Source organism: Amphibalanus amphitrite, unplaced genomic scaffold (genome assembly GCF_019059575.1).
Source record: "Amphibalanus amphitrite isolate SeventyFive unplaced genomic scaffold, NRLGWU_Aamphi_draft 000949F_arrow, whole genome shotgun sequence".
In the NCBI taxonomy this organism is placed as follows: Eukaryota; Metazoa; Arthropoda; class Thecostraca; order Balanomorpha; family Balanidae; genus Amphibalanus; species Amphibalanus amphitrite.
In genome coordinates this window covers 119,289-141,053 of record NW_024882443.1, presented here as the reverse complement: position 1 = coordinate 141,053, position 21,765 = coordinate 119,289, and the positions used below count along the sequence as shown (strand labels likewise).

The 21,765-nt window shown below is 47.3% G+C and overlaps 2 protein-coding genes across 2 annotated transcripts; both read left to right on the top strand.

Moving 5' to 3' along the window:
• Window positions 1-12,721: 12,721 nt before the first annotated feature.
• On the top strand, window positions 12,722-14,250 carry LOC122368471 (adhesive plaque matrix protein-like). The gene is made up of 2 exons (XM_043342414.1): window positions 12,722-12,952; window positions 13,148-14,250. Exons 1-2 carry the CDS (start codon window positions 12,947-12,949, stop codon window positions 14,063-14,065), a joined length of 924 nt encoding a protein of 307 aa, XP_043198349.1. The 5' UTR covers window positions 12,722-12,946; the 3' UTR covers window positions 14,066-14,250.
• A 5,599-nt stretch (window positions 14,251-19,849) lies between these two features.
• LOC122368470 (adhesive plaque matrix protein-like) lies at window positions 19,850-21,428 on the top strand. The gene is made up of 2 exons (XM_043342413.1): window positions 19,850-20,137; window positions 20,332-21,428. The coding sequence occupies exons 1-2, from the start codon at window positions 20,132-20,134 to the stop codon at window positions 21,247-21,249; spliced, it is 924 nt and encodes a 307-aa protein (XP_043198348.1). The 5' UTR covers window positions 19,850-20,131; the 3' UTR covers window positions 21,250-21,428.
• The last annotated feature ends 337 nt before the right edge of the window (window positions 21,429-21,765 follow it).

The following is a 21,765-nucleotide window of genomic DNA, read 5'->3' as shown; positions in this document are numbered from 1 at the left end:
GAGGCTGCCTGGTTACGACCCATGTTTATCGGCTGCCAGTGTGAACCCAGGTGCGAACTGTGACGTTTTATTTAGCCGACCTTGATCCGACCACTCGCATTTCGCTTCGATAAGAAGTGAAAGTTCTATTCATAGTAATGGAACCAACGGTTAACTACGAAAATGGTTCCTCCCATAATGATAGGGACGTGGGACCCTTGAGCATGACGCGCACTGCGCCCGTGACGTTGCTGTTGCCCAACGCGCTTGGAGGCCCGTTAAACTGGGTGACCATCGGAGTAGGAGTGGGGAGGACCATGTGTGTCGCACCTCGTCCCGCGCCGCTCAAAGAAGGCACAACCAAGCGTGACGGTCGCGGCCGGCTGGCCCACCCGTGGTCCTCTCCTTGAGCCGGACTGAGCCCCGCGCCGCCACACAGGAGACCATCTGTCCAGACCGGGATCAGTCGTGTTCTTTAGCGGTGATCCGCACTCGGGCGCCGATTCTGAAACGCGCCCATTCATTATCCACTCATTGACGGCGAATGAATCGACTCGAGTCGTGACACCATTCGGTTGGCTGACGAGCGGCGCGCAATTACAACACACCTTTTAATCAGCGCAGGTTAAGTGGGCGGCCGCCGCCCGACCGACTGACATCGGCCGCCCACCGCTGTCTCAATGAAGCTATTCTGAGTGGTCAGCCCTCTGCAGAGTGCAGGGGTATGACACAACCGCGCCATTCCGGCCACACCGTGGGCAGGGGTCACTGGGTGGTACCGAGGGGGTGCCCTGGGGAGAATTCACACCCTCCCGAAGACTGCTATCGTCTCAGCGGTGTTACGGTGGTGAAAAAAACTCAGCCGAAATTGTGTATCATGCGTGAAGCGGTGAGAAAATGCCAAGCGAACACAACCGTTCCAGTTCTGCCCCATTCCGCTCATTGGTCAAGCTTATTTTTCAAATGAGCCCGTGAGGTGAAACAATTAATATTGTTGCGAAAAGTAATAAAAGCACGCCGGGCGTCATTTTACCGCATTATGGCGCATTTTTCATTGCATCTCACGCATATTTGCCTTCCTTAGATCATAGATGAAAATAATGAATTAAACTAACAACAGGAACTGTCGCAGGAGTGCAATGGGTCACCTCAAATGACTCCATAACACTACCCCAATACAGCCTTCACCTTGCCTCCATTTCGTTGCAGAGCTCCGTGACAACCGTCTACCATAAGTCGCCACATAACCCTGTAGTATCCTCCATCGTAACCTTGATCGGAGTCTGCGCCGTAACTCCCGCCCATTATCTGTGGTCGGCGTGTCCCGTTACATTGTGGCGCCGCCGCGGGGGACGCCTCGGACCGGGCGGGTCAGACGAGCGCCCGCGCATTATCAGCCGCCGCGGCCGCGTCACGACCGGGCCCGCGGCCGTTTGCGAGAGCGCCGCCCGGGGCGCGCTGTTTCGCCGATTGGAAATGGTTTTTGGTGGGGTATGTTCGAGACGGTTCGTGAGGCGGTGCCCTGCGCCTGTGCGCTGCAATGGGCAGTGACGCGGGGCCGAGGTGACCGAGTCAGGGCCGGGCCGAGACCTGTCTGGATCGCTGCTGATGGACGCCATAAATTTGGGAGGTGGTGATTAGCGTTCCGCTGTAGTAAATGAAAAGGATCAGATGCGTATCTGGCGCCGAGTAAAAAGTGTTGTGCATGCAGTGAATTAACGACTATTAGCAGAGGCTGTAACAGATAACCTGATTATGTCATATTAAGGCTGTTCAATGCGGGAAATAGGTATCTACAGACAAGACGGAAATTGCATCCGCTAGGCGCTACCAGGCCCATGTCACTCCACTTTTGATGGTGACATCCTAAGGGGGCCTCAAGACAATAATGGCCCGGTGCGCCACAATCGCTTCCAAGCTTCTTGCCAACAGCTGCCATTTTTGAAAATATTATTTTCAAATATTTTCAAAATAATATTTTATATTATATTTTCAAAACAATATAATTTATAGATGGCCGCCCCCCAAGGCCATCTATAAAATATTATCTATAGATGGCCTTGGGCGCTACGATGAAAGCGAATCTAGGGGTATTCCGTATTCGCTGAGGTGAACTGTTGCGATCAATAGGCCAACATAGTGCGAATTCGGCATCCGGAAAATCAGGGATAATTTTCCGGGATCAACGGGATCATTTCGTGTTTTAGGCTGACACCGTGCACAATGGACATGCCAACGAGTAAAAGAGCCATTACTGAAACAAAAACAATATAAAAATATGACCAATTGCATTGATAGTCCCTGCAATACCAAATTATTACCGGTGATCCCGGATAATTATCCATCATTTTCCGGATGTCGAACGCACGCATAACCGAAACTTGAAAAGAAAATCAACCACTGAACGATTGCTGCGTGTTCACTGAAAAATGGATTTGTACCAACGTGTCCTTCGCTACCTTGGCAATGGCGGCAAAATGACCAGTACCACTGTTTTTCATAAATGTAAAAATTGTTGATGTCACTACCAAGCTTTAATTACTGTCTCGCACATCAATTGCAGGTAGATTATCATTAATAGATGTCATTAGCGTCACGTAAATCCTGCTTGCAAACACATTTAAGAATGGAACAGCTGCGTCATTTCTGCCTTTCATCGATTCCTTCCATTTTAGTACCTATCAACTATGCCCTTTTCAACTAACTTTAGACTAAGTTTTAACCTGAGGTTAGTATGTTATTTCTGGTACATATAATTAAAAGTAACTGCTTTATGAATTTTGCTTTCCTCGTCATAATGAACTAGGTATTCTATTTTTTTCCATAAACAAAAATGTATATCACCTACTCTGTAACTCGTCCAGGTAAAATGGGCGCTTTCCGCGTCGTTGGCGTACCCGTTGTTCTATATACCCTGCAGGCATAAGGTGACATAACTAATGGAAGTGCATTTAACAATTAAATGTTCTTGCACGCGCCCACATTTTTTAGGTCACTTTAATTTCTATACAAGATTACCTACTATCTCATACGCCGATGCTTTTCCTTTCCAAAATGGTGAGGACCGATATTGCCATTTCACTAAGAGTCAAGAGACCACCTGAACCTGTTGCGCAGCATAAAAAAGTAGCCGGGCAATCACCGAAATCGCTCGCTGTAGCACGTGATCATCAGAGCTCAGTAGCTAATTGCCATGGCTACACAAGTAAAATAATGGAAGTTGCTATATTTTCTTAAACATAATACATACACATAGGAACAATAATAAATAACAGCACTCACTACCACACATTGTCGCCTCCCATCATGTCGTGCAGCGTTCCAGCCTCTTGACCCACTCCCCGGCAGAAGCTCGCGGCGCACTTGTTGATTGTTCCTGTATCCTTGATCTGGAAGAATTTTGGCATGTTTTTTCCCGAGATGTTCCACGCATGATTTTATTTTCAGTCGAGGGAACAGGAAAAAGTGCAGGGGCCAGGTCGGGTGGGTAGAGCGGCTGTTCTATGATGCTGGTATCCTGGTCCCTCAGGAAGTCGGCCGTAAGGTGCGAAACACGAGGCCGCGCAATGTCTTCATTGAGAGCAATTTTGTGTCGTCTCCTGTCTAATCTTTTCTTTGTGATAGTACCACGGTATATATGATAGCACGTAACGGTTTTTTCAGATATAAAACATACTGTGCAGAGTTTATTGTCTCGCCCTCGGGCAAGAAGTCATTGTACACAATACCTTCAGAATCAAATAAAATTGTGCACAAGCTTCTCAGCCACTGCGCCGATCTTCGGTGTCAAGGGCGTCCTTTCAGCGCTTTTCTTCCACTGCCGGGTTTCCCTCCTGGTCATTGGGTTATAATGCCTCACCCAGGCTTCCTTCACGTTAATCACAGGCCTGAGAAAGCGACCACTTATTTCGCGGAGCTCACCCATATCTTTTTTTGCAGCATGCACCCGGGCTCCCTCTAATCTCCCTGAAGGCAGATGTGATACGCACATGCAGGACACTTTCCTATTAGCAAGGCTCTTGATTATCCCGCGCCCGGCTGGGGGTCCTGGATTTCCACGCCCTGCTGGGGGGGGGGGGGGGGTGTTTGAACACCCCCCCTAGTAACTCGGCTCCTGGGCCACGTAGCGATACGCGGAAGGCGGCGTTCGAAAGAGCGTCAAAAATAATGACGAAATCACTTCGGTCAATTTTTTGCTCAGGTCAAAGGTCAGGTCACCAGAGGTCATTGAAGGCAAAATTTCGCCGATTTCCAGGTCGAATGTCGAAAATTTCCAAGAAGCCAACGCATAACTCGGGAACCAATAGAGCTACAGCGCCGCGGAAAAGCGCATTCGATAGCCCTATTAACGTCCTTTCTGAATAATTCGCTCAGATTTGACCTAACGTCAACGGTTTTGCCTGCAGGGGGCAAAAACTGCAAAAATAGCCGATTTTTTCGGAAACAGTTTTTCTGCAATAACTTTTGACCCAAGCCTTGTACGAGCTTACTTTTACCGGCATCGTGTTTCTCTCGTCAAGACGCATCGAATGAACTATAACTTGACCTTGAAAGGTCAACTTGAAAATTTGACCTCAGGTCAAGGTCATGACCTGACCGGAAAGGGTCATGTTGCATATCAGTCAATCCGTATCGTCGAGCTGAACACATCTAAGGCGTTTTCATTGCTCTAGCATGCCTCTATCAAAAGTTATTTGCGAAAAACTGTTAGATACCTACCATTCGTGACCTAAGATGACCTCAGGGCATAAACAAGGGTCACGGACACCATTTTCATGTTCTGTGTGTCTAAACCACTTGTAATTCGGTGTTTGGGAGTGTTTATAATGTCTTTCGTCCAAAAGAGGAGCATTTCAATTTTCTCCCATTGACTTATAATGGGGAGGTCGCAAAATTGACCTGACCTTAGGTCACCGATATCAAAATTCCGAGATAAACATTTTATAGATACTGTTACCCTTATCAATCGTTGAAAGTTTCAAAGCGATCGGTCACTCGGTGTAGCTATGACAGACATTGAAACTTTTTATGAGGTGAGGTCACTTCAAGTGACCTGGTGACCTGACCTTGAATGACCTTGGTCTGAAATTTTCACAACATGTGTAGAATTGATGTATGATAAGGTGTACCAAAAACGGCGGCGCTCCGCGCCGCCGTTTTTGAGATATTCGCGAAAAACCACAAGGGGGGGTGTTCAAACACCCCCCCCCCCCCCCAGCAGGGCGCGGGTTATCTGACGAGCAGTTTCAAGGGACACATGTTCAATGCTTCAGAGGTAGGTCGTCTGTAGGGAGGCTGCCGTCGCTCCATATACTTTCAAAATACGTTTGTTGATCTCGGCAGGCTTTTAGTTTTTCCCTGTCACAAACTAGGCTCCAAAGACCTCGCGCTCGCGCCCGATTTTGGCCATTTCCCCCACTCGCGGCTCATTTTTATGCTGCGCCGCAGGTTTGAGTGATCTCTATGGGAAAATATCGATAGCTCAGAGCAGATTGCAGAACATAGCTGAAGACATCTGGTCTTCACCATGGGATATAAAAAACAAAGACATCGGTACATGTGATGGCACAAAAAATGGCTTGAAAAAGTTATAATTGGTTAAGTTACTCGCATTATTTAAGTCATCCCTATAGTTGGTATGGGTTGCACAATTATCTGCAATTGATATTGCCGATGCTGTTGTTAAGTGGAGATCAACTTTTTAGTGACGTGTAATTCATTAATCATGAGGTTAAATTTTATTGTTTTTGTTTTTATAATTTTACCAAGTGCGCTGTTGAAATTTCATAAATTACGAGTCCTCGTCATATAGACCAATTTGTATGGATTTGCGCTTTGCACAATACCATGTGGCACTCGGCACAAGGCTATTCGTCAGTGCGAGGCGAGTGCCACCAGAGTAAGGTCTCTGGCCCACATCCCGTGCTCAGTCCACCTGTGTAGCATGTCGCAATGATCCGGCCGGTGCCGCGCCCGCGCCCGTGGACGCCGTGCAGCGCGGCCAGAGGTCAGGCCGTGTCACTGCACTGTGGTCAGCGACCGTCACCAGACGGGGCCGACGCCTCACTCCGGGCATAGTGTTGTAAGCACTACGGCCAACAGGGTGGCCACAACAAAAGCCAGGGCATTGCTCTGGAGAAACATGACCCCCGTTTCTTTTTGTGTCGGAAGGGTAACGGGCCTGTGTAAGTCTGAGGATTTTTAAAGTAATTGGGGTCAGATATGACCTCGTGGACAGGCACACACTGGCTGCAAGCTCCAAGTGATAATTCATGTGATCATTTGGATTGCATCCCCAGCCTTACGGCCACCTAACTCAATTGACATAAGTGGCTCGTAAACCAGCGTTATTATATCATAAACTGTTTGCATAATACCAGCGAAGAAAGCTGGATTGTATGTACGCAGAAATCGTTTTAGCTTCACACACAGTGCAGGAGAACGCAGCGAGGTGATAACACCAGCAAACGATGTGTCCTAGTAGTGCGGAGCAGTGCAATGCGTGCGTGAAAAGTCGTTAAACGTTTCTGGCTGGAGGCACTGCGTTGTTGCGGCCCGATGGATATCTGGTAGAAAATAAGCACCGAAAGTGACGAATACTGCTGCTGCTTCATTATGCCATGGCTGACATGTAACCGAAACATCACAAAACGCATCTCTCTCGCCTCGGTTAGCCAGACAAAGATGCATATTGCATATTGTTAAAGTGCATATAATCAGTAACTCTTGGCTCGTATGCGCATATAATTTCTCTGGTCCCTGACCTAACAAACCATAGCAACAGTTTCTGATTTTTTGGTGGTTTACCTACACAGAGCACTGGCACAACCCTGACCTGGAATTGCATATGGTTTCACTGTAATTATTGGGTAACCGCACATTAGTCGACAACCACCATTGTGCACGCGCTTATAGAGGACTGGACTGAGTGCCCACGAGCAGTGAAGAGGGCTATTTGTATTCTGAGTGGGCGTAGAATGAGATGCGTGATTCAGCCACCGGATCCCGACAGCAGTAGACATTAGCCTGCCAGGGTCTCCAGACAACTTTGTGTGGTTGCATGTTGCCTCCAGACACCTGCGGACCCCCACTAGTTGTCTGGCCTCCAGACGACTGCTAGCTACCACCCTGGCTGGCTATACCTCCTTTGTCGCGAGCAAACTGGCCGATGAGTAATGGGATCTAGGTATTTCAAACCAGCTACTTGTCCTTCTTAGCTTCCATTCTTCTCAGTTGTCACATCAAGCGAATTTTCACAATATTTAGGCATTCTTGTTTGATAAATGATAGCATCCGATTGGTTACCTTCAGAGCGGAGTGCACATGCAGACAAGATGAGACATGCCGTCCCTCTCAGGAAAAGTATAACTTAAGTTTGCAACGGTCAACATTCAAATTGATTTTCTCATCTCCGTTAACCCGCGCAAGACGGGGGGGGGCCTCTACAGAGCCCCCCTCCAGTTTTTCGGCAATATCTTCTAAACCGTTTCACGGATCAGCACGAAACTTGCAGTACCCTCAGCGGCATCTATTTGACACCTTGTGTTAAAATTTTAACTTTCTAGCTACCATAATTTGGCCGGAAATGACGTCTGAATGACGTCATGTCGGCCGATTTTGATGCAAAATATTGAATTACGTCAAACGCTCTCAAGAGCTTAGTTTTAAAGGGACCCTCCCACCTTAACATTAGATTTGAGTTGAGATAGCCAAAATGGGGTCCCTGGCTCACAATTACCGGTTTCGGCACTTACAACATCGAGAAATGCCTTAATTCGGAAATATTGAATTTCAAAATTGCAGCATTTTGATTCAGAGGGGCTAATGCATAGGAATACCCCTCTGAATGTGTGACGTCAGCGCAGATATCTAACGATTTTTAAATGTTTGACTAAAACGTTTTGTAGCACGCGGTGGTATATGCTGCTTTGGGCGCAACAAGTGCCGCACTTTCAGCTGCCAAACTATTGCTTCCAAATAAAGTCGCTAGGAACAGCGGAGATCCCAAAAGGTAAACAAAAGTAAAAGTCTAATATCTTGAAAACCGGTGAATATTTTTCGGTGAAATTTGGTAGATATTCGTTTTCGCTCTTTCTGAACCGAGCGACATCACTTTCATGCCAATTCATAAACTTTTTTGAAGGTGGGAGGGTCCCTTTAAAGCTAGATCCAATTTCTTTGCATCAGTGGACTACTGATACACGTAGCTGTCAAACTGCTATTTCAAATTTTCGAAATTTTAAAAAATTGGAAAAATATGTTTTTGTAATTTAATTTTTTTTGATTCTTCAAAAAGTTCTTGAATTTTCGCAAAAACCGAAACATATGTGATAGAACACACACTAATGAACTACTCTAGCAAGTTTGGCCAATATCTTCAAAAATAGCCAAGTTAGTTGCATTATTGTCAAAATTTTACAATTATATATTTTTCAAAACCATTTATCAGTACGTTCTAAACATCGCACAGCAACATAAATGGCGCCATCGGGTTCCTGAGCTCAAACTGCAACTGATAGGCACCTTTTTTGTTGAAAAATTTCATTTACGAAATTTGATCTTTTCTGACCTGAAATTGACCTGACCTCAAGTAAATTCAGCTGAAAATAACCTCAAATGACACAGACGACATTATTTTCGAAATCTACGTGTAAAATGGACCATAAAACATGCGTCACGTGACCGATGCATGATATACAATTTTCGTGACCTAGGATGACCTGGCCTTAACCTGAAAAATTCGAAGGAAACGTTCGGTACCCTCAGGGTATTTACGGCATATATCAAGGAGTGCGTAAACCAATGATGAGCCTGATCGGACTTCTCAGCCGGTGGCCAGAGCCTAAATTGTAAAAAAGCATTGGTGGCCTTACCAACTCGCTAGCTCAATTTGATCGGGAGTTATCCCGCGCCCCACTGGGGGGGGGGGGGGGGGAGAACCTGCCCCCTCGTTTTTCGTCAATAACTTCTAAACACGTTACGACAGTAACGTCAAACTTTCAGTACCTTATGATACATCAATTTGACGTTCCCTGAAAATTTGAGCGAAATCCGCCGCAAAATATTTGAGAAAATGACGTTTAAGTGACGTCATGTCACGCCATTTTCGCCTCAAAAACGGCAAAACTTCAAACGCCGCAAACATCTTCATTTTTAAAGAAATCAAGCCGTAATAAAAAGGTTATACGTGATTTTACTTTGTCTATCAAATGGCTATCTCGGTTTTTTGAAAATTTTTGATTTTAGCCCATTTTTTTTTCTAAAACTGACTTTTTTGGGAAAACAATGATAAAATCCAAAATTTTATCGAAAAAAAACGGAATATATGTCAGAGAGGTGGTCTATGTGCAGCTACATACCAATTTTTAAGAAGAATCGGCTGAAAAATGTGGGAGTTATTCAAAATTTTATGACGTTACGACTCACAATTTTTTTGAAAAATGATTTATTGGACGTTCTAGACCTCGTACGGAAACAAAAATAGCACCATTCGATTCGCCGTGAAAAACTGCATCAGATCGACACCTTTTTAGGTCTTAACAACCAACTTCAAAATTTGACCTCACTTGAGCTGACCTTGACCTGACCTCGACCTGAAATTCATCCAAACGTGGTCCATATCACTTATTGAGTGTGCCTATTGAATTCTATGAATAAAATGACCCATAAAACATGTGTCGCACGTGCCCTTTTCTATATTTCGTTTTTGGTGACCTGACCTGACCTGACCTTGACCTTGACCTTGACCTTGCATGCTATTATATGCAATGGATTTTGTCTTGGTAGCATAAGAACACGTTTTGGGCAACCAGTCTCAGTCCATTCTTCGTCAACTACGGTGCAAGGCCGATACTGTAGAAACTTGCATTTTGTACCCTTGACCTGACCTCTGACCTACTTAAAAAAAATCGGTTCTTAAGATCCGCTTTGTTGAGAGCTTTCGATTGCCGTTTTCCCCGTCTTTCTACGACCATCGGTTCGGAAGTTAGACGGAGGGGGGGGGGGGGTAGAATCTGCCCCCCCCCCCAGCAGGGCGCGTATGGCTGAATAGCCCAGCGGGTAGCGGGGCGCGGGTTATGGAAGAGAAACTCTGATGACCCTAGTGGTGTCAACGCAAGGTCAGCAATGCAAAGGTAAGGCATCGGACCATGCAACTGCAAGGAAGCATGAAGTCACAATTCCGTGTGCTTAAGATAGTTTGAGATCGTTTCCGGTGCCAAAATAGCACTTTCATTTGTCCCCATTGACTTATAATGGTGAGATCACGTGACCGGCCTGACCCCATGTGATCTTTAGGTAAAATCCGAGATAGACAATTTGTGAGACCTCTGGAGGATACTAGGTCTTGTAAGTTTCATCTCCCTGTGAATGCTGTTCTGGCACTGAGGGCGTTGCGAAGTTGATGCATCTCAGAATCGTGCAGAGATTCACTATGACGTCGTAGTTCAGTGACCTGACCTGACCGGAAAATGCAGTTGGCGTCACAAGATCCGGCTTGAATCAGAGGTCGGGTGTGCCAAGTTTCAGCTCTATCGCCTGCGTGTTCGGAGCTATCGCGAAAAACCTAGGGGGGGGGGGGGGGCACTCGTGACTCCCCTTTGATTACCTTACTACTCTAGCCTATAGCTACCTATAGCTATCTATTCAGCCATCTATTCCATGTACTACACCATCCCAGAAATGCGTTATCACGTAACTCAGGCGCTTCTATCTGACTGTGTAGTATCTTCTGTCTCCATTGTTGACATCTTCCTGCTTATGCGGCCGACGGCCGGGCGCATCATGGACAAAATACTCGGCACACTGCGGCGTGCGGTCCGCGCGTGCCGCAAGGTCAGTCGGCAGAGCCGAGGGCACGGTCTCTCAGTGGCTGGGAGCCGGCACGGCGCCGCGCCCACGGCTCACTTGTCGGGAGGGTCGATGGCAGAACTCCCACCCGGCCTGAAGACGAGACCGTGACCCCGTGACAACCACAATGTTTAGCACTGGGCCAGGAGCTGAAAGGCCACGTCGTTCGCCAGGTAGGATAAATGATGGTTTGAGAAGGCTAAGTCCCACACCAATGATATCAACTTCCTGCCTTCTGGCTTGCTTTGTGATAACGCGCGACCCGTTGGGGGGGGGGGGTCCAAAGGGCCCCCTGTGTTTTTTTTTCGCAGGTAACTCAGAACTTTCGACTTGAAACTATCAGTACCTCTCCGGACATCAATTTTACACAACTCCTGAAAAAATCAGGTCCCAGGTCATCTCAGGTCACGAGCTATAGAGGTCAAACTGAGGTCATGTTTGGCGATTTTTCGTCGAAAAAGTTGTTCACGAAGAAAAATCGTAGAAAATCAGACTTTCAACTTAGCGACTCAAAAATTGGAACATAGGTATAAAAAACATGGCAAACAAAATGGCTATCTCAAAATTTCCAAACTATAAATATCATTAGATCTAGGGATTTCTACCTCAATTTAGATTTCTTGAGATATTTTTGAAATTTGGGGAAAAACCGGAATGTATGTCAGAGAACCCCTTACGGGCTTTACACATGCCAAAAATTAACAAAATATCTCTAACAATGCCAGAGATATAGCCATTTGAATGCCTGAAAAAGTAGCGACTGTTCTTATGACGTCACAACATTTTAGGTATTCGTGCTTGAAATAAGTCAGGAGTAATATTTATGATGCTTATCAACCTCTACTTGACTGAATGTAATCCTTCACAACTCACTGTTACGTAAAAAATTGTTTTTCGTTGTAAACCGGTACAATTTGACCTTATTTGACCTTCCTGTAACGCCATAAGGTCCAAGAAAAATGATCAAGGATGTTTCTGTGGTTGTATACCTAATCCTTTATATGACATGTCTTCATAATGACTCTAATATTCACAATTAAACACGCCTTTCCTTACGATTCACGAAAGTGTTTTCTGATTGGTCGAGGCTGACCTCTGTTGTGACGTCACAGGTCATCATTCACTCAGGTGACTATCCACATGCCAGATCTATCATATACATCATATCCAGACTTATTTTGGAAACTTATATTTTATTTTTATGACCGACTTCTTGTCATTGTAAATTGGACTGATTTGACCATGTTTTACCTCCCTGTGACGTCACAGGTCAAATATCAAGGTCATCGATATTCCATCTTGTACATCTCGATAAGCTCTTTCGAATGCCGTTTGAATTTTTCCGATTCGACTTGAATTTTTCCGATTCGAGGCTGGCTGGGCCCTTTGGGTTCCGGAGATACGTACTACGTAGGGGGCCCTTTGGGTACCCCCCCCCCCTCCCCCAACAGGACGTGGAACCTGCCAGACCTCAACGGGGCGCGGGATAAGATACCAATTAGTGGGCCGTTGCCTAATTTCCAGATGCGTCGAATGTATGTATGTATCTGATGGTGCCCCGTCGAATCGCCGACGCCCTAGTATGGTCACTATGGTATGACTTAAATGATTGGTATGACTGGAATGGCATGATCTCACGATAACAATTTCTCGTCTTTGTGTTACAATTTCCGTGTCACTGATTCATAGCCTTCAACCTACTCGGCTTCTCATTGAAATGAGCAGTGTCGAGCATTGAGCTGGCTAGGAGATACAAGCTTGTGCCAGCCAGACAAATGTGCTCCACATTAACACCGGCACCCAGTCATCAAGTACGTCACGGTCAGACTTCAGGGCTCAGGCCCTGTTATCGCTGTCAATGGTGCCATAGTTCGCAGGAGCGGGAGAGGCCGCCCCGAGCGACCTCTTCCAGCGCCAGTGCCCCATTGGCGTGAGACCAGAGTACCCCGAGCTGAGAGTAGGGAGCGGCCCCATTCACGCCGTGGCCGCAGGCTGGCTGGCTGACCCCGCCCGGCCCACACGCCGTACAAAAGGCGCACCGCGCCGGCACAGAGCATCAGTCGCGCCGCAGACTCGGCGACGCAAGAACACAGACCCGAGGAGCACACACACGAACAAGATGAAGGTAAGATGCTGGAATAGTGGAATGCTGAGACTCAGCGGCCAGCAGGTGACCAACGACGGGTTTGAACGGAGAAGTAACTGCCTTGCGCGTATGGTTCACTGGCGTTAAGCTTCAGGCGATGCATAACTTTTTGTTCACGCAACACAAAGATAAACGCTGTGAAGTCTTTATACTAATCCGGTTCATGTGTTCCAGGTGTTTGTTGTTGCCGCCGTGCTGTCGGTGGCTGCCAGCGTCCGCGGCCAGTCCTACGGAGCTCCGCCACCGCCTGCCTACAGCCCTCCGGAGCCCGCCTACAGACCTAAGCCGGCTTACAGCCCCAAGCCCGCCTATAGGCCTGAGCCCGCCTACAAGCCGGCACCGTCCTACGCCCAGAGGCCCTCCTACGCCGCGTCGTACCAGGAGCCTCAGTATTACGCGCAGCCGTACCAGTTCGAGTACGCCGTCAACGACCACTACACGGGCACCGTGTTCTCGCAGAACGAGAACAGCGACACCAAGGTGGTGCAGGGCTCCTACTCGGTGAACCTGCCCGACGGCCGAGTCCAGCACGTCACGTACACGGCCGACAACGAGGGCTACGGCGGATACAACGCCGAGGTCACCTACGAGGGCGAGGCCCAGTATCCCGAGCACAGCGGTAGCTACTCTCCGGCGCCCTCCTACCGTCCTGCACCGTCGTATCAGCCAGCTCCCTCTTACAAGCCGGCCCCGTCTTACCAGCCCAAGCCCGCTCCTTCTTACCGGCCCGCTCCCACCTACAAGCCTGCTCCCGTCTACAAACCTGCTCCTGCCTACAAACCCGCTCCTGCCTACAAGCCTGCCCCCTCGTATGAGCCTGCTCCGTACAAGCCTGCTACATCTTACAAGCCTGCCCCCACGTACAAACCCGCTCCTGCCTACAAGCCTGCGCCTTCGTATGAGCCTGCTCCTTACAAGCCAGCGCCCTCCTATGAGCCTGCTCCTTACAAGCCCGCTCCTTCTTACAAGCCTGCTCCCGTCTACAAGCCGTCTTACAAGCCTGCTCCCGCCTACGAGCCTTCCACTTCATACGGCCCCGCTCCCAAGCCTGAGGAGTCGTACGGAGCTCCGAGTCCTGCTTACGGCAAGTGAGAAGTGACGATATAGTGAGGCTATAAAGTGTATCAGCATGAGTGATTATTGGAATGATATCACTTGCTTCTTATTGGTGAATGTTTGTAATATTTATGTGTCGTGTTGTGAGGATGTTCTATACATGTCCGTGATGTCCGTTGAAGCAATAAGCTTCATTTTTGAAATATATTGTGAATCTGATAGGTTTCGATACAATCGATAATCGATAAGTTTCTGAACAAAGACGCTTGCGCCCCTGCAGTTTCACTGTTACTGTGGTTTTGTCGCCCGCCGAACCCAGAGAAGTGACATTGCGTATTCTGGGAAAATACTACTCAGTACCCATTTCTGTTTTGATATTCCGAAACTCCTAGCCTCGATTTAAAAAAAGTGATTTTTTCGGATTTGCTGCGCAATGTGGTATGACCTCTTGATGACCTACATTGCTGCGCAATGTTGAAGGGTCATTGCACGCTTGCCTGATATCTTGCAAGCTCAACTGGCATCGTCAATATCTCAGGAATTCCCTAGCTAGTGCTAAGCCTATGGGCTCAAAGAGAAATTATTCAATCATATGAAACTCGTCGATAGAACTTAACCTGCGCCCCAGTGGCGGTCTCAGCCAACTTCGCCATAGTGGGGGGGGGGGGGGCATATGTTACCACCCACCTGTAACTCAAAAACTAAGAGGGCTAGAAAGACGCGGTAAAAGCAGTCGATAGCTCTCGGTGCGTATACGTTTGAAAGTATGTCGGTCATGTTTCATCTTAGAGCAATATTGGGGTCACTGGAGGTCATCAAAAGGTCAAAATTTGCCAAATGTCATTATATTTTTTAGAAAACATGCTTTTATCTCAGGAACTATGATAGTTAGAAAAACGCATGGAAGAGCAATCGATAGCTTTTGAGCTCTTCTTTCGATAACGTCATCATCAAAATTGACCTCAGGTCAACGGTGTAACCTCCAGAGGGCAAAAACTCCAAAAATAGCTGTTTTTACGAAAGGTGTTTTTCGACAATAACTTTTGATTAAAAAAAGCTAGGACGTTTCCATTGCCAGAATCGTGTTCCTCTCGCCGTGACGCGTCGAATGAACTATAATTTGACCTTGAAAGGTCAACTTCAAAATTTGACTTCAGGTCAAGGTCATGGCCTGACCGAAAAAGGTCATGTTGCATATCAGTCGATGTGTCTCGGCAAGACAAACACAATGAGCCAACCCCAGCGTTAGGTATATCTCTTTCCAATCGAGAGTTATTGGCAAAAAGCTGTTTGTAGCCTCAAATGACCTCGGATGACCTATATTAGGGCTACAAAACTGCTACCTGGAAATTTTGAAGTTTTCGAATTTTGACCCTTCTATTCACATATACCACATTTTAGATCGATAACTTTTTTTGACCAAGTTATAGCAAAAAATTGTTTAAAATTGATGACGTCAAATTTTCAAGCTCAATTTTTAGCAATTCTAGACCACGTAGCGCAAACCAAAGACCACCATTAGACTCGCCGTGATGAGCTGCATCGATTCGATACCCATTTTAAGCAAAAATATCAACTTACAAATTTGACCTTTTTTGAGCTGACGACTGACATTGACCTGACCTCCACCAGGAAGTGATTTAAACCGTTCCTGATGTTCTTATAACCAACACCATTGAGTTTGAAATGAAAAATTGGCCATAAACATGCATCACACAGCCCTAGTGAAATTGGGTTAACCCTATTAGTGGCAGGGGGGTTGTTTTCACCCACCCCTCAGGTTTTTTCGGGAATATCTCCGAAACCGCTGAAGCTACGATGCTGAAATTTTCTGACTTTTCCTAAAACTAAATTGGGCACATTCCCTCAAAATTTCAAGTTCACAACTTTACCAGGGGCGGCTCCAGAGCACTGGGAATTGGGGGGTCTTATTCGTGAAGCGAGTCATTTGGGCGAAGATCACGATGCTGATGTATTATAACTGTATGCACCAGTTTTACGAACAGTGAATGAAAGGTACCTATCATGTGATAACATATACAGAGTTATTGTGCATCCTCTTTTGACACGTTTTTGCTATAATAGGCGGATCCAGGCGTCCAAAAAGGGGGGTTTCATACTGAAATGTACAGTACCATTTGATGAGCGGTTTCGTAGTAGTTACATTGCCAGAAAGCGATCAAATGCACCATACCATGTATTTGTGAACACTTACAAGCGATGTTTTCCCCTAAAATCATAGGCGCGTCCAGGTGCTGAATATTGGGGAATAATTAGTAATTACATCTGTATCCGCCTATGATTTTTGAAAATGCATATTTTTAGGATCCATGTGAATTCCTGGTTCATTCTCTATCGATCGGCAAAAGCTGCGTTAAGATTGGTTCAGAAACCTGGCCGTGATAAACAGTCTAAAATGTATCTGCAATGTCCCCGTTTCTACCCCCCTCTACCCCCCTATTGACATTTTTTAATTTTTATTTTCAGAAATGTAGATCACGTTGAGCGAAATCGAATGCCGTTTGAATTTTGAAAATCGGCCCGTTAGATCTCGAGATATCAAGGGGGGGGGTCGTAAACAGCCCCCCTGTCACTAATAGGGGTAGCCAGGAGCCTGCCACTAATAGGGTTAATGTGCTGACCCTTGGTGACCTGACCTGTGACCTGACCTGGTATTATCAGTGACCTCTAATAGCAATATATGTACTAAACTACTAAGCAACCGACTCCCTATCGCTGATTTTCGATAGAATGCGGTTTACTCGATGTTATAGCGCATTCCCTAGAGGACCCGTGACCGGCAAAACATTTCATCTTTGACCTGACCTATGACGTCATCGGTGACCCCGAGGTCAATTAAATTGGAGTTCGCTCGACAAATGTGACAGGACTTTCGAACGCCATTTGAATTTTGCGGATCCGTCTATCAGTTTCGGAGATACGAGGGGGACACATAATAGCCCCCCCCCCCCACCAGGTCGCGTTTTAAACAGACCCCACCAGGGCGCGGGTTAAGGTCAAATTATAGTTCATTGGACGCGTCTCGACAAGAGGAACACGATGTCGTGATAAATGTCGTGCCAGTTGCGAGTCAAAAGTTATTTTCAGAACAGCTTTCCGGAAAAAACTTAAGTTTTGTTTATGTCCTGGAGGCAAAGCCGTTGATCGTAGGTCAGATATGGGACAAGCCTTAGAAGGAACATTAAAAGAGCTATGGAATGCTCTTACCGCGGCGTTATAGATCTATTCGTTTCCGAGGTATCTGCGAATTTATCGACAATTTTCAAAATAGGCAAAATTTGACCTTTGATTGCCTCTGGTGACCTTACATTTGACCTGACCTGAAATTATATCTATACTTTCGTCATTATTTTTGACGCTTTTTCGAATGCCGCTTAGCGTGTGTCGTCCGTGGCCTAGAAGCTGAATTAGACGGGGGCGTGAAAACGCTCCCAACGCAGCACTCCAAATTCAGACCATCTGCACGGCACGGGATAATGAAAGAATCGCACATAGACAAATATTATTAACCCGCGCACCGACGGGGGTCTGCGCCAACTTAGTACCGACGGGGGGGGGGGGGCGGATGACCGCCCCCCCCTGAGATCTCGAGAACGAAGCAAGATAGCGACAAGCGGTAAACGGCATCGGATACGCATGGTCAAGATCTACAATTTTTACTAAGGTCATTTTCAGGTCAGGTCAAAGATGACGTCACAGGGGTCGAAAAAGTCAAAATGGCGGCGCTGAATATCGAGAGAGTTTTTCTCGAATAACTTTCGAATTAGTCAAGATAGGAACAAACTAAGGGCATCATCGTGATCCTCTCGTCAATCCGCATCGAATGATATATATGTTGACCTCGAAAGGTCAAGGTCAAAGGTTGACCTCAGGTCACGTGACCTCGAGGTCATCATGTATATCATTCGATGCGTCTTGACGAGCTGAACACAATGAGACCATCCACGCGTCTGTATCTTGTTCCTGTACGGAGTTATTGGCCAAAAACCTTTGGTGACCTTTGATGACGTCACATGACCTCACAGCTGCCCAACAGCAAAACAGACCTCAAGGTAGTGAAGGTTGATCGTATATGAAGTCATGTATGGTATATGGGGCCATTCCGACCCGTTTTAGTGGTAAAAACAGGGAGTTGATTTTTCCCCCATTGACTTATAATGGGGAGGTCGCGAAATTGACCTGACCTTAGGTCACCGATATCAAAATTCCGAGATATACAAATTGTAGCTACTAATGACCTTATAACATCCTGCGACTTTCAAAGGCCTCCGACATCTATTGTAGCTCTGGCACGGTGACAAAGTTGCAAAAAAGTGACTTGAGGTTGGGTCATTCAAAGTGACCTGGTGACCTGACCTTGAAAGGTAGGAGGTTCAAACTTGCACACCATGTGTAAAATTGATAAGGGAATAGTCATACCAAATTTCGCGGCGCTACGCGCCGCGGTTTTCCCGCTATTCGCGAAAAACCTCAGGGGGGGGGGGGCGGATATCCGCCCCCCCCGTCGGTGCGCGGGTTAAAGTTTTAATGCCAGGATCGGCTGCAGCATACAACACTTGCTATCTTACACATAATTACAAAAGAATATTCTGCTAAGTGCTAGCCCCTGGCCCCTGTGCATAACACACGAATTGAACCTTAACACTTCCGCCCTGCAATTAATGCTCCATTAAGCTTAACCTTCTATTACCAAATTGCTGCAGCCTGAGCCAATCGGTTGCTATAGACATGAATGGCAGCTTATTTTGATCATTTGACTATTGCAAACGAAATGTTTGCATGAATGGCTTCTATTTTGCGCTTGCTTAACCCTCGCCCGCACATGGGGGGGGGGGGGGTTGCCACCCCCCCCCCCCCCCAGGTAGTCTTTCTGCTCTTCACTCAACATTTTTCAAGCTAGAAGGCTGATTTTTCGTATAGCTGCTCGTCTATCCTTTCTTGATGTTCGCTGAAAATTTCAAGTTTCTGTGATTTATGGTTTCGGAGATATGACATTGTTTTTCAGGTCATGTCATGACCCAAATGGCCAATTTTCAGCATCTTGCGTTTGCTATGGGCCTTGTGAGCTTTTGACACCCTGATTTCGGCCTTTTTTGCCAGTCTTACCTCCCACCTATCATGGAACATGTTGTTCGACGATGTACAGATGTCAAGGTCAAGGTCAAGGTCAACCTAGGTCATCTAAGATAATTGCGTTTTAGGCAAGCTGAATTTACTTTTTGTGAAGTTTTTTGACTGCATTGTTGGTAAAAGCTTCTCAGATCATGATTTCATGTAATATGGACCCAAAAACAATCGGTGCACACATCAGTATACACACAGACACACACAGACATACAAACACATATAATTGACCTTGACCTAACTTGACCTGAAATGACCTCAGCAGCAAAATTCTGGTCGGGTAGTGTGACAAAGAGGTTCTAGCTGGCTTGGCACCAGAAAACAGCATCGTCATCGGTATTTGATAAGCAGCGCACTTGATATCCAACGGTGACCCAAAACAGCAACATTTTTTAGTTTGACCTGACCTGGAAGGTCAATGACTGACCTGAGAAGGTAAAACTGGGTATCATTGGATTCGTCTCTTCCCAAAGAATCTTTTTGGTCTCTACCGCTAAGCTCTATCTCCAACAGGAACGAAATGGCGCGGGGGGGGGGGTGGCAACCCCCCCCCATGTGCGTTCTAGGATGGGAAAATGGCATGTGCGGGCGAGGGTTAAGTCATGAAAAGAGAGGACTTGACGCCATGATAAAATAATGAAAAATTATTTTATTTCGCTTATTAATTGAATGAAGATATGAGATGAGATTCAGTCAAAGCTTACGATGTACGAAAACTGTTTTATGTAATATGTTGAGCAGATGTCATATCTTTTTCAAGACACTAAATAGCTGTGATAGCGCGCCGAGCTGAGAGTAGGGAGCGGCCCCATTCACGCCGTTGCCGCAGGCTGGCTGGCTGACCCCGCCCGGCCCACACGCCGTACAAAAGGCGCACCGCGCCGGCACAGAGCATCAGTCGCTCCGCAGACCCGGCGACGCAAGAACACAGACCTGAGGAGCACACACACGGACAAGATGAAGGTAGGATGGTGGAACAGTAGACAGTCGAGACTCAGCGGCCAGCGGTGACCAACGACGGGCTCGAACGAAGATGTAACTGCCTTGCGCGTATGGTTCATTGTCGTTAAAATTCAGGCAATGCATAACTTTTTGTTCACGCAACACAAAGATAAACGCTGTGAAGTCTTTATACTAATCCGGTTCATGTGTTCCAGGTGTTTGTTGTTGCCGCCGTGCTGTCGGTGGCTGCCAGCGTCCGCGGCCAGTCCTACGGAGCTCCGCCACCGCCTGCCTACAGCCCTCCGGAGCCCGCCTACAGACCTAAGCCGGCTTACAGCCCCAAGCCCGCCTATAGGCCTGAGCCCGCCTACAAGCCGGCACCGTCCTACGCCCAGAGGCCCTCCTACGCCGCGTCGTACCAGGAGCCTCAGTATTACGCGCAGCCGTACCAGTTCGAGTACGCCGTCAACGACCACTACACGGGCACCGTGTTCTCGCAGAACGAGAACAGCGACACCAAGGTGGTGCAGGGCTCCTACTCGGTGAACCTGCCCGACGGCCGAGTCCAGCACGTCACGTACACGGCCGACAACGAGGGCTACGGCGGATACAACGCCGAGGTCACCTACGAGGGCGAGGCCCAGTACCCCGAGCACAGCGGTAGCTACTCTCCGGCGCCCTCCTATCGTCCCGCACCGTCGTATCAGCCGGCTCCCTCTTACAAGCCGGCCCCGTCTTACCAGCCCAAGCCCGCTCCTTCTTACCGGCCCGCCCCCACCTACGAGCCTGCTCCCGTCTACAAACCTGCTCCTGCCTACAAACCCGCTCCTGCCTACAAGCCTGCCCCCTCGTATGAGCCTGCTCCGTACAAGCCTGCTACATCTTACAAGCCTGCCCCCACGTACAAACCTGCTCCTGCCTACAAGCCTGCTCCTTCGTATGAGCCTGCTCCTTACAAGCCCGCGCCCTCTTATGAGCCTGCTCCTTACAGGCCCGCTCCTTCTTACAAGCCCGCTCCCGTCTACAAGCCGTCTTACAAGCCTGCTCCTGCCTACGAGCCGTCCACTTCATACGGCCCCGCTCCCAAGCCTGAGGAGTCGTACGGAGCTCCGAGTCCTGCTTACGGCAAGTGAGAATTGACGATAGTGAGGCTATGAAGTGTATCAGCATGAGTGATTATTGGAATGATATCACTTGCTTCTTATTGGTGAATGTTTATAATATTTATGTGTCGTGTTGTGAGGATGTTCTATATATGTCCGTGATGTCCGTTGAACAAATGGGTAATTTTTGAAATATATTGTGAATCTGATACAATCGATAAGTTTCTGAACAAAGAAGCTCGCGCCCCTGCAGTTTCACTGCAACTGTGGTTTTGTTGCCCGCCGAACACAGAGAAGTGACATTGCGTATTCTGGGAAAAAACAACTCAGTACCCATTTCTGTTCTGATATTCCGAAACTCCTAGCCTCGATTTTTACCCGGCAGGCGGTGGGCCTACCAGCCACCTTCCGCGCGGTGGGGGGGGGGGCACTTTTTTGCCCCCCCCCGTATCTCCGAAACTACTGGACGGATCCGGAAAATTCAAACGGTGTTCGATAGCCCTGTCAAATTTGTCGAGGGAAACCAAATTTCATTGACCTCAGGGT